Below are 13,926 nucleotides of genomic sequence, written 5' to 3'. Positions count from 1 at the left end.
AGTACATTAGATTTCCTGATACGTGTATTGTCACAAGAAAGTGGTTGGAAGAGACTGCCCACTGCCACACTTTCACTGCCTCTTGACAAATGGGATAACCTCTGGAGGAGGTGACCCTGTGTGAATCCTGGAAAGATACCTGGGACTTACAGAATCTCATTTTCTTGCTTCCCCTTTGTTTCTGGGAAAAGGATCATTGTGGGGTGGAAATATCCCTATGGCAGACAGGGTCTTCCCATCTTGTTCACTCCAGGAAAGCATTTCTTTCACAGAAGGACAAAACAAAGATGTTCCATCAAAAGGAGCATTGATTAACACATCCAGGCATGTCTCCTACTGGCTATGCCTGAACCAGCAGCCTGTGAGGCATCTTCTGCAGCACGGCATATTAACCTCATGGATGCATTCAAAATGGATAAAAGAGTGGCCAGATGTAAAGCAACCTCTTGTAGTCCTCCACAGAAACGGACTTTGAGAGGGATTTGGAGAGTTCCTTAGTTAAATCCTGCTGTAGTCTTGTGAAGTGAGCTAAGTAATTCAGGGACCTCAAGGGAAAAGTCACTGAAGCTAAAATGCACCTTCTAAGCCTGTCCAATACCATGGACTTCTTATTAGGGGGATGGAAAGAGAGGCTGTGCTCCTCCAGCTCCTTACTAGTGCCTGCTGCCAGAACCATAACATCAACAGGGACTCCTTTACTCCAATTCAATCTATCCTTTGGTGGTGCCAAAATTTTATCTGGGCATCATGCAGTGAGTTCAACAGAATCCAGTTCCCATGCCCAGTGAGTGATTAAATCAATAAACTCATCTGCTGGGGGAGTCACCCAAGACACAGATGGGCCAGATGCAAAAGCTTCCAGAAAAACTGACTTCTCTGGGAAGGGAGTATCAGAAGACCATCCACCTTTTTATTTAAGGATCTCTAGGATCTCTACGAAGGAGACGTCATCTGGTGGAGATCTGGGGGACTCTTCATCATAGTCAGTATCTTCAGTGAGAGATTCCATAGGGGAATATGTGTGTCTCCTTCTGCATGTTCTATTTCGGGAAGCCTCTTCCATGGGATGGTCGGAGAGATGGGGGACTGTCTGGACACTACATGGTACAGGCTGTCCCTCAGGAGTAGACTTGAGAGGATTATAGTTCATACCAAAGGGAGGAAGAGACGTAGGGCCCAATGATGACTCAGTAGTCAAATCTCTTGGTCAAGAGAAAGCCCTCTACACTACCTCAAAGGCAGATGGACCTGGAGAAGCAATGGCTGGCCACACTGGAGCCAAAATCCTGCCTGGATCCATGCCTCAAGGAGGGAGCTGGAGCTGGACCTGAGCTGCCTAATGCCCACGCTCCAAGAGGCAAGGATGGCTCAGATAACAATGGAGTGGAACCCAGCTCCCCTCTTCGGATCTGGCACTGACCCTTCTGCTCAGAGATTCATCCTGATCCAAAAGAATCAGAGCAGAACTAGTCAGGGAGGTCCATCGGAGTCAAAGACCCAATCGTCTTTGTATCTGATGCCAATACTCTCTGGGCTGTTAGATCAGAGAAGGAGAGATCACTAGGTGAGAAGTGAATGGGAGGCTCACAGATCTGATGGGGGACAGAGATGGAATAACTCCCATCTGAATCTGAGCTCTGAGGAATTTCCTCATCATCCTATCCACATCAGCCTCTGACTAATTTCTGCAGGTCCTAATAGAAGAAGAGGTGGCTGACTGGGGCCTAGAATCTCTCCTTGGCATCCCTTGGAGAAAAAGGGAACTGGAGCGGAGGAGAAATCAGTTCAATGTTGAACCCAGGTGAATAGGTTCGAGGAGACTTAGTTAAAAGAACAGTCAGATCTGAGGGCATGGGACCAGAGTGCTCTCTCTTAGGATCCATAGAAGATGGATTTGAAGTTTTTTGAATTTTGGAAACGGATCCGAGGAAGATGAGGTCAATGTAACCTTCAGAGAATGGGTGGGGGACCTTTTTTGAGACTCCTTTACCTCCAAAGAGGATTTTGCAGGTTTACTGGTGGTTCGAGCCCCTAAAGAAGAAGAGGAAGAATGTGGCAGCATAGCCTTAAGCACTAATTTACTACATCTATCACCAAGTACCCTAGCACAAATGGAGCTGTCAGTATTGAGCTGTGATGCTCCAAGACAGTAGACCTGTGGGCATCAGAACTAGGAATCTTCTGGCCACAGGAAGTGCACATTTTAAAGCCTGTTGGTTTTTTCAGCCATTTCTGAAGAAAAATAGCAGGCCTGAAAAGGGACAAAGGCAGAATAATAAGATTTTTTTAGTTAACAGACTACCAGCAATGGTAGAAAGATTACCCTCTAAAGGGTAGAAAATTTAGTGAAGAAGAGACAAGTACCAGCTATGGTACAGCAGAAATACAGAAAGATAGATAAAGGGAGTACAAGGGCAATCAGAAGAAAACCCAAATATTTAACAGTTAGGAAAGGGAGGTGGTAATTAGAGAAGGATAGATGAAAGTTTTTTTTAAAAAAATTGCTATTTACAAAAACTACCAAAATACCCAAAATAGCTCTCAGAAAGAGATCCGTGCCCATGCGAGATGGGGGCAAACGAGAGCTGAGGTTTTGCTATTTGACTGGGACATTATGGGTAGAGGGAGGAGCTCTTAAGTTGGATCTGAAAATCTAGTGTGTGTGTCCAAGTAGGATCTGAGGTCAGATCTGACACTCAATCAATGAGGAACGAAGGATGAGACTAAGATCTCTTTAGCAGGTATTTTATGCCACCACTGAACTTGCGGACATGGATTAGTTCTGAGAGTAGAGGATCATCTGAGGTTCTGTATGCAAGGCAGAGGTCACCATTCAGCAGCCTGTATGATTTGAGATGATCACTGTAATTCTCATGATTTAGGACATTTATTTTCTTGGTGATAATATATGGGAATTCAAGCTGTGTCAAGTGTTTGGATAGGTACATGCCAAAGGGGGTGTTATACTCAGTGATTGGTCAAATAAGTGCCAAATATTGTAAAATGATGGCATTCCTGGACCTTGACACCGTACCATTACTAACAAGTTCTGCAATGAAAAAGAACTTTCTTACAATATTGGATGCATGGCAATAGAATGACAATTTCTTGTCTACACCGATTCCCAGGTCACTATCTACTGGACTGATTTTTGGGGGTGTGCTATTAATGTCATAGTTGCAGGACGTTTAATAGTATCCTTCTACTACTGCTGAAAAATAATATTAAACATTTTCTGCTAATTAGTTTTAGTTTGTGGTTTTGACCCAGATATTTGTTTGATATATTAAAGTACTGGGACATGCTTCAGGCTGAAGTCTTATGTTGAATGTGACTGTCTTGTAGTCCAACTTGACCAGGGAGGATGCTATAATTTGTGGGGAGCAGAGGTGCCTCATATTGGTAGGACCAAGTCCAGGACTGGTTAGAGTGTGGACTAACTGATCCAGAAAGTTTGCACCGATGAAGTCCAGAAATCTTGATGAATTTATGTTTGAGGATGTAGAAGCCTCTCATAGTTAGAAGATAGACAAAAGTCCCCTAAGATAATGGCATTTGAATTAACACACAGGAAGTCTGTACTGCTTAAGTATGAGGTATGGGCCAAAGAGAACATAGGAGGAGTCCTGAAGTTAACTATGATGTGATAAGAGATTTTGTTCATGGCAATTTGGATGTGGAAAAGTTCCTGGATTTTTTTTTTAAGAATACAGAGACATCTTCACTATTAGTGAATTTGTCTAATGTAGTGGGCCTGTATGAGTGATGGGTATCGAAGTCCTGGACAGAAGGAGTGCTTTCACTAGTCTTGAACCAGGTCTCTGTGATGATGCACATATCGATATTTTCCAGGGTATGGAGTATTTGCATGCTCCTAGTACTCAGCAGCAATACCTTCTTGCTATGTAGATTCTGTTTATGTTGGAAGCTTTAGACGACTAACACTGCTTAAAAAGGCACTACTGAGGTAGACGCAGTTTTGGTCACTATACAGAAGTCTTCGGGGGGATGGTGCAAGTCATCCCTGCAAATCAGTTACGACTATCGATCATCTTTTCCTACACAGACATATATATTGCACTCCCCTTTGAATGACACCAGAAGCTAAGCCACTTGTTGAAGTCAATCATCTTTAGTTCAAATTGTGACATCATTCTTGGTGATGGCAGAATATTGCTTAAGGCAAGATTCATACGTGCACAAACAAAGTCGAAAAAGGGCGGTAAAAGTATGGAATAGCAAAAAACAAAGTCAGACAAAACTAAAAGATCTATACCAAAAACCAAGCACAGCAATAACTTTATTATGCTGTAAGCACTTTCATGCTCAGTAACCTGCACTTCAGACAAAATACACTAAACCTTAAAACCATTAAATAGTATAAACAATTATTTAAGCAATTACATAATTAGTGTAAGAATTTACGATCTTTCAATAGAGGTTTTGTATACTACAGTATACTTTTAAAACCTCTATTGAAAGATCGTAAATTGTAATTGTCACATGTAAAATGACTGTATCATATGTGTACCTGTGGTGCAAGGACTTGAGTGCATTTGGGATATGGCATCTCCTGGAACCTTACAGGCAACTGACCATGACCTCCCTCCTTGCACAGCCTGGTGAGTGGTGCATCAGTGTGTCTCATATCAGTCGCCTATGACTAGGATACTGGACTATTTGCAGGTTTGTCTCAGCTTATGAACTGATGTGAGTTTCATGAGGGGTGCTACTGTATGTTTGCGAAGCCGTTTAGATGCAGAGGGTGTTTGTTTCTTAGGCTATATTAAGGAGACCTTTTGCAGTTTAGGTAGGTTACTTTTAAGAACCTCAGAATAGGTCCATGTGGTAAGGGGATGAGATGCACTTACATAAGCAGGACATGATATCACAATGAGCACTAGAACACAAAGTATGCACTCCAAGCACTGGATCTTTTCAGGAAAAATGTCAGACTAAGCGATGGACTGATGAATCCATTTGTAGGAACCATCAATGAGGGCCTCTGAAACTAGATAGACAACACTGAAGACCAACATCAACATAATGAGGCTCTCACGTCTACCTATCAATTCTACAAGGAATGAAAAACATAGTTGAGTCATGGCAATTTATTTTACCTGGAATGGATTCAGTTAATTCTACTACAGAACTAATTAGAAGCCAGTTCTTACAAAGGATGCAGTTCAACTGGCCTGCCTCTAGCTACATGAAATGTAACAATATCACCAAACAAAAGGCATCCACATAGGTACATGGTAAATTATGGAGGAAAGTATACAGTACCTTGCAGCAATGTCATCATCTTCACCACCCCACCCCCAATACTGGTTGGGAAAGCCATTCATCTTCATGTACTGCTCTGGTGTCACTGCAGACACTCCTCCAAAATACTGGGCATAGGGAAGCCTGATGAAAAAGTAAAGTTGGGAGGAGGTCAGCTTTAAACACACATGATGACAAAATTTAATTAATAAAAATTAAAGGCAGTGAAGTATGCATCTATATTATCAACACCGAAAACAAATGTAGCAGTAACAATGACATCCTGGAGATTCTTCTGAAGGATTTAAAGATGGAATACTGCTCAATTTCAACTGGAATAATTAAGCAATAAATCACATTGTTCAGTTTTAAGTGGAATAATTAAGCAACTATCATTGCCAATATTAAAGTTATGCAGTAGTTACCAATGAGTGCAACAGTCAGATCACAATTCCAACTGTGAGTTGTCTAAAGAAAGCCCAAGTGGATAAATACTGCATAATCTTCACTTATGGGACTGATAATTGGTTATTACACCTTGCTCTGGTATTTTTATAAGAATTTTATTGATCTATAGTTTTCTTGCAATGAACACTTGGTAAAAATGTAATCTTTAATGCTAGTTACCACACCAGTAATCATGCAAAACTATTGCTATGGACACTTAACTAAAACAATGTGCAGTTTATGGCTTAACAAGAAGACAACTAACACCCACTGCATCCAAACCCCACTCAACAATTCACATACTGGTGCTCACACATTCATTCAAACCTGATGTAATAACACTTCATTTACCACTAGGATGCCAAGGTTACTTGGAGGGTAGTTCTGGGTAGCTCTTTTTTTCAGAAACAAAAACTGTTTATACCATAAAAATGGACACACATTCCAATGCTGAGTTGTACAGACATTGCATGGACTTTGCTTGTAGTGCTCTCAGTAAAAGAAACTACATACTAGCAAATGGACAACTGCACTGTCAGTCAATTTAAGTTGTATAAAGGGCCTATGAAACTGCTATGTCAAGTTGCCAAAGGAAAGTAAGACTTGGAAAGGCTACATGTTTTAACTAAATGATACAGACAATAACCAGTAGGATTTAACAGTGGATGGGTCTTACACAATTTTCTGAGAAACTACAGTGCACTAAGGTCATGCGTTCACCCAGGTAACTCAGGGCAACCTGTCAGTGGTACTTTAATGACAAACACCTTTTGATATTTACTTTTCTTCTGTTACCTATTAAAGTGTACAACTCAATGATAATATTTCAATTGTGACTCATATTAGTTCATTACAAGCAAAGAAACATGACAGCATACGTAAATTAAATTACATAAATAACTAGGTCAGTGAAAGTAAGTTCTTTTGTATGGTCATCATGATGTATTCTTCTTTCGGCTTTTTCCCCGGTTAGGGGTCGCGCCACAGCAGATCACCTGTCCGCTCATGATTGGCAGTGGAGTTTTACGGTGTTGAGTTGCCAGCCCGGCGCCCAACCTTCCACAGAAGGCACACACATGCACACACTCACGCCTAGGGCTAATTTAGAGTGTCCAATCCACCTACAGCATGTCTTTGGGATTATGGGAGGAAACTGGAGCACCCGGAGGAAACCCACACGATAGCACAGAAGGCACCCCAGTCGAGGATCAAACTGGAGAACCTCTTGCTGTGAGGCAGCGACGCTAACCGCTGCACCACCGTGGCCACCCATGGTCATCATGAAGTATAGTTGTCAGACAGAAAAGGGAACACAGGATATGTAAATCTAAATGTTATGATTTACTGTTAAGTGAAATATCTGTAACTATACTTCATGATGACCATAGTTGTATAGTTGTAGATATTTCACTTAACAGTAAATCATAACATTTAGATTTACATATCATGTGTTCCCTTTTCTGTCTGATCACATTTTCATCAGCAGTCCTACTCTTCCCCAAGACTAATGCAGGTCTTGTGCCTTGGGCAGTATTTGTTGACACAGAGTCTGCAAGGACCTTATGCATATCCAACACTGTCAAAAGCATTCTGATTTTTAAGCCACACAACTGTATTTGTTTAACACAAAATCTCTGTGTTTAAACAACAAACATAAAAATTAACAAGCAAAAGTGTCAAATGCTATATTAACGAGGTATGGCTCCCCTAGGGAAGACAGGGAAGCTTTCCTGTTACAGTGATCCCTCTTTGATGGTCTGCTGTTACATTCTTTGTATGTGTAATGCCTTTTTTTGAGGAAAGTCACAGTAACAGTGTATCGTAACACTGGGATAGATTCTCAAGTTGTATTTGCCAGTTATAGGAAGTAGACAGTCGCATGATCCTCTGTAGCACTGACATGGCTAAAGTTTTAGACTGTGCTTCCAACTTGTACTTGCAGTAAATGTGTGGACATCTGTCCCTGTGGCAGCTTCCAAAACACCCTGTTCAGAAACATTTCTAAAGTTACTGAAGTTACTGCTGTCTAGCATAATATGCTGTAACAGTATACTACAAAGGATTACTGTACTACTTATAACAAAAGGCAATGCAATTAGCCAGCTGCTCTGACAGAGCACATTTACTAAGGTAAACCTTCTTTCCTTTTTCTGAAGCAAACAAAATTTCTGCTTTCCTGACACCTACAGCATATGTAAAATATATACTCCTTCATCCTGACAGTTCAGATAAAGAAAAAAAAAGGAAGACAAATGGACAGATTCAAACTCTCATTATGCAACTCTGAAATCATTCTTCCTGAGACAGCATCCACCAGAAAGACTGCTTTTATGAAAGGTATTTTGTAACTGTAACACTTTATTCTTTAAATAGAAGTAAAGCTAGATTTTCAGCATGAAATTTAAATCAAGAGCAAAGATGAATACATATTCTCGGGGGGGCATCTTAAGTGAAGGACACTTATGGAATAACTTAACGGACAGTGTTCTGTCCTCACAGCACTGTGCGAGGTGTAGTACAGCTAAACGGACAGCTTAACACTAAGAAAATCCAATAAGCAAAAGAATCAGGGTTTCTTAACTTTAATACTTTTTTGTAAAACTGCAACATAATACAAACAGCAACATATCAGGATATATACAATATACAGCACTTCTAAATACAAAGAATTACAACATACAAATTACTTACAGGAGATGTGAATGCCAGGGCCTGGGAAAAGAAGATCATGACTGCAGTTCATGAGGACTAGAAAGAAAGCTGCTTCCTGGCTGAGTTACATCACTTCCTGAGGCTTGCTATAATGCTGTAAAACAAATTAATCATCTTCTTCTTCTTTTGGCTTTTCCCGATTAGGGGTCGCTACAGCAGATCACCTGTCTGCTCATGATTGGCAGTGGAATTTTATAGCCCGGTGCCCAACCTTCCACAGAAGGCACACACTCACACCTAGGGCCAATTTAGTGTATCCAATCCACCTACAGCATGTCTTTGAGATGTGGGAGGAAACTGGAGCACCCAGAGGAAACCCACAAGACCACAGGGAGGACATGCAGACTCCGCAAAGGTGGCACCCCAGCCGAGGATCGAACCGGAGAACCTCTTAACTGTTATAAATAAAAGGCCACTAGATGGCAGCAACAGATTAAAAATGCCCAAACTGTGCAACTATGATATAAACTGCCTGAATTGATATGAAGAGCAGAATAGATAGCGTTTTTTCAGGTTAGGTTTGTTCCTTAGGTATGTCAGCAATAAGCTGTTCTGTAGTTCAACAGCACCATTTGTTCCACTTTGGAAACATCATATTGTGGGAGGCTGACATCCAGATAGCCATTAAGGGTTTTGTATGGCTTAACTCCACATTACCCGTAGCAGCAGCACCAACAAGCAGGCACCTGACAATACTGGCCATTGGACATGGACGCTACCACACATGGCCTTAACCTGTTGCAGTCCTGAAGCAATGGTTGGCTGGTGTTCATTACAGCTATTTCTGCTGTCTATACTGTGATAACTAGCCTCTACCAGATGTTAGAAGTGCATCAGCCTGAGCTGTCTCCTTCTCTTCAGAATGGCAAGTCACTGGTGGCCACTAACTCCCAACATCCCCGACCAGCTCCTTCATTTATTTATTTATTTATTGACATTTGTTAACCGGGTTAGTCCAACTGGGAGTTTGTCCCATTTTCAGTGGAGACCAGAGGAGAAAAGCTCCAGATAGTACAATAATAAACATTACAGTAGTATACCAGCACAGGAAACAACAGAAATAAAACTAGTCTTACAGTAGTAACAAATAGAAAACAACCATAGTTAGATGCCAGCACAAGTTTTTTTTTTCAGATACTATGTAACTGTGGTAGTGGGGATAGAGTTCAAGGTATGTCCAGGATAGACTGAGTGATTCCAATGTGGGGGGAGGACAGAACTATGTAGGGTCATAGCAGGGGCAAATTTTGGTACTGAGTAGATGTGTCTTAAGTTTCTTTTTAAATAGTGGGGTGTGAGGGATTGAGCAAATGTCAAGGGGTAGTTTGTTCCAAGCAATGGCCACAGAGTGTTTGTAGAGTAATTTACCTACTGACTTATTTGGGTGGTAAATGTCAAGCAATTGTTGATTAGAGGTTCAGAGAGGTCGAGATGGGGTGTAGACAGAGACAAGATGAGATAAAGATGGACAGTTGGATGGTTTAAAGAGCATAGAGTGTAGCATGTGAAACTGATAGAGATGTAGTAGTTGAGGGAGTTCTAGCCAGTGTAGAGACTTTAAAGCAATGCAGTGGTGTGTGTTATTTGGGGAGTTGGCGATGAATCTGGCTATTTTGTGGTAGGATTGTTGGAGTTTATTCAGGGTAGTTTTTTGGATATTTGTTATAACAGGAGCGGCATAGAGGAGTGAGGGGAGGAGAAGTGCTTGTCCTAGGGTGAGTCTAGCCTCGGGACTGAGATATTTTTTGTTTCGGTATAATAGACCTAATTTCTGATGTGTTTTCTTTATACATTGTATGTGTTGATTGAATTTTAATTCATCATCGATAATGACTCCTAAGAGTTTTGTGTGGGTGACAGGTAGGGTAGTTGTATTATTGTGAGACTTAATGACAAAGGAGGATTTATGATGATTAAGAGAGTGGGGCAGGAAGAGTAGGAGTTTGGTTTTAGTAGGATTGAGAATCAGTAGATTTTCTGAAAGCCATTGTTCAGTGGAAAGTAGAGCTGTTTGGGTTAGGGAGTTTAGGTCAGAGATGTTGTTGGCTGTAGAAATGATTGTGGAGTCATCTCCATATTGTATGAGTGATGACTGATGACATGAGGTGAAGAGATCATTGGTGAAGATGTTGAATAAGAGGGGACCCAAGATGGAACCTTGTGGAACACCAGTGGAGATAGGTAAGAAAGGAGAAGTGGAAGAGAGCCATTTAACTGATTGTTTGCATTCAGAGAGATAGCTAGCAAACCAGTTGAGGGTGGAGGTGGAGAGGTGAAAGTTTGTAAGTTTAGATAGTAGTAGTGGGTGAGACACTGTATCAAAAGCTTTGGAGAGGTCTAGAAAGAGACAGGAAGTAAGTTTATTGTTGTCCAGAGATTCAGCAATGGTGTGAGTGAATGAGAGTAGAGCAGTAGTTGTGCTGTGAGAGGGGCGAAAGCCATGTTGAGTAGGGGTGAGTAAGTTTTGATTGAGAAGGTGATCCATAAGCTGGGTGTGGAAACATTTTTCTAGTATCTTAGATAATGGGGACAGTATGGCAATAGGTCAGTAGTTTGAAGGGTCAGTGGAGTTACCTCCTTTGTGGAGAGGGATAGTGTAAAAGGATTTCCAAAGGGTAGGAAAAGTAGATTCTAGTATAGATCTATTTATTAATATTGTAACTGGGTAGGCGATGGAGTCAGCAGCAAGTTTGAGGTAGGTAGAGGGTAGTTTGTCAGTAGAGGGGGAGCAGGGTTTGAGTTTGAGCAGTAGAGATTTGATGTAGGAGATGGGAACAGGCTTGAAGTAAAAGGGTGTAGTGTTGGGGGTGGGTGAGGGGTCAGGTAAAGAGGAAGAGGTAGGTTGAGAGGGTAGGAGATTTTGGATGCCTGAAGCATTAGTTAATCCTAGGTAATCTGGGTCACAGTGAGGCCTTTAATCCTCTACACTTCTAAGCCAGCTAGCACCCTAACAGATGGATCTTTTGCTACAGCTGAAAAGAAAACAAACAGAAACTGCACATACATGAACCCTGTCTGAAGTACAAATGCAATTTCACTGAAATGGACCGTTTTTGTCCAAGACGGTCATTTTTTAGTATCTTCATCCATTTTAAGATAGCTTTACAAACATTAACAGAAAAAAAAATCAAACCATAATATAAGCCAACATTACACAAGTTGCTCAATTCCTGCTTTTTCTTAAACACTGCTTCTCCTGAACATTATTCTGTAAGCATTATTCCCACAAATTCCACTTGCTATTCTGCAAGTAGGCATTTTTGATTGAATTCTATTATGTGTATATACTTAAAACCTGAGCTTTGGCCGGCTAAGATCTAGCTGTATTCAACTGGACGTATAAGAGAATTTAAGTACCTTTTATCGGCACTTTTTTCAAATAATACAGCATTTTAATTGAATTATTTGTGTTGCATTGAATATTAACTGAACTGGAAGTTTTGACACTGTTTTTTCAGAGATAGTTCCCCACCCACCCTCTCTGGTTTTGTTTTGGTGTTAATCTTGGTGGCTTTGAAAATGCCCGCCCCTCTTGTAAATTTGCGTTTGGATACTCCTTCTGGGCCCATCTCATTTGCTCACTCAACTGAGTGCAGTAAGATCATATTCTGATTTCAGGCACTCCTACTGTGTACAAAGAGAGCATCTGGGAAAGAAAAAAAAATTTTAAACTTGTTTCCTGCCTTTCCCGTAAGTGGCCTAGACTGTAGGCTTCTGAGCTCCCAAGCCTTTCTGTGTTGGAGGGAAGCCTTCTAGCTTAATTTTGTTTCTTAGAACTAGCCAGTTTTCTAGTTTCAACACTCAAATCTGTTTCTTTGAACTCAGCACTTGTTCAGAACTCGTAAGCACTAAATAAGCTGCAAATTACTACAGTTCAACTTTCCTCACTTGTCTAGAGGGAAGCAGTTTTTAGTACTTAATAAATAAGCACCTATCCAGGCATGTCTAAAGGTTAGCTCCCGGTGATTTCTCGTGTCTACCTGATGAATCTGGGCATCTTGGGGCAATGCAGCAATTGCCTCATGTACACAGACAATCCTCTCCTCCTACCATACAACACTACAACCCGTGAGAGATGCACTTATACAGCCAAACTGGAAGCAAAGCTCTCTTCACCCAAGAATGGACTAGACAGTCAAGAGGAGAAGGTACACACTTGCACCACACCGCACTCATCACATAGTCCCTCAAAACCTACACCACCAAAACACACACATAGAAACACAAAACACACACCTACCTTCGTGGAGGCTCTCAATAAAAACCTGCCCATGCATCAGGGACCTCCAAAGCAGAAACGCAAGCAAACTCCACCCCCCCAACACACCCCAAATGACACATAGCCCACAAACTCAGTGTGCCACTCAACTGCAGCCCAGAAGGCATAACAACGTACCCAACACTCTAGTCATAGGTGAGACTATAGTCAGGTACACTGATGTTCCTCTCACCAGGCTAAACAAGGAGAAAGTTACTGTCAGCTGCCTGTCAGGTGCCAGGATCCGCCACATAACGCACGCACTCAGGTCACTCCACAACAAGTACAAATATGACACTGTCATTGTCCATGTTGGTGTAAATGACCCGAGACGTACCTCCCTGGACCACATGGAGGAGCTCTCCGATCTTGTACCCAGGCAGGTATGACCCTAGCTCTGAGTAGTATCCTGCCATCACTCAAAATGATACCACAGTACAAGGACAAAATGACTGACTTCAACAATTGGCTAAGCTTCTGGTGTCATTCTAAGGGGATCCAGTATCTGTCTGCCTAGGACGACATGATCGATAGACTACGATGCTTTACCAGAGATGGCCTGCACCTGTCGCCCTTGGGATTCCGGATACTGGCTAAGGCTCTTGCCACCCCTATAGTGCCTTTTTTAGGCAAGGTTCAAATGACAATTCACCACCGTAACAGGTACGAGCAAGCAAAATCTGAGGGTAATGCTACTCAATGCTAGAAGTCTAAACCTCAAAATGCACTCACTCGAGGCACTCCTTAAAATGGAGAACATTGACATCTGTGCAGTGACAGAGACCTGGTTCAAAGCTCCAGATAGCACCCCTGCGTTACCAGGCTATAATTCATACCACACCTTTCAGCCACCTAACCCGGAACGAAGCACTAAAGGTGGAGGAATGTCCATATTCATTAAGGATATCCACACCTCCAGGCTAGTTGCACAACATAATGCATCCGAGATTATCCAACTGCAACTAACTCTGGGCAAGACCACAATCCAAATTGTAGCTTGCTACAAACACCCCACCATGCACCAGGATTCCCACTCGTCATTTCTTGATACACTGGAAAGTATTAGGGTATAATCCAACACCCTAATAATGGGCGATTTCAACTACCCCACCATTAACTGGGAAAACTATTCATGTACCAACTCTTTTGCTCAATGTTTTCTGGAATTCATAAATTCCAACGCCTTGGATCAACTTATTCACACCCCCACCAAGGGCAGCAATATCCTAGACCTGGTCATTACC

General features: G+C 41.7%; 1 protein-coding gene across 2 annotated transcripts in view; it reads right to left on the bottom strand.

Annotated features, from left to right (window-relative positions):
• LOC122791616 (beta-1,4-galactosyltransferase 3-like) overlaps positions 1-13,926 on the bottom strand; it is a 1,219,943-nt gene that overhangs the window by 227,000 nt on the left and 979,017 nt on the right. For both annotated transcript variants that reach the window (XM_044059417.1, XM_044059416.1), the window contains exon 6: positions 5,287-5,409. In XM_044059417.1, the coding sequence (XP_043915352.1) occupies positions 5,287-5,409 (123 nt within the window). The remainder of the gene's footprint in view (positions 1-5,286; positions 5,410-13,926) is intronic.

This window comes from Protopterus annectens, chromosome 17.part0 (assembly GCF_019279795.1).
Source record: "Protopterus annectens isolate FY-2018-M chromosome 17.part0, PAN1.0, whole genome shotgun sequence".
Classification (NCBI taxonomy): domain Eukaryota; kingdom Metazoa; phylum Chordata; order Ceratodontiformes; family Protopteridae; genus Protopterus; species Protopterus annectens.
This window is presented reverse-complemented; position numbering and strand designations above follow the sequence as displayed.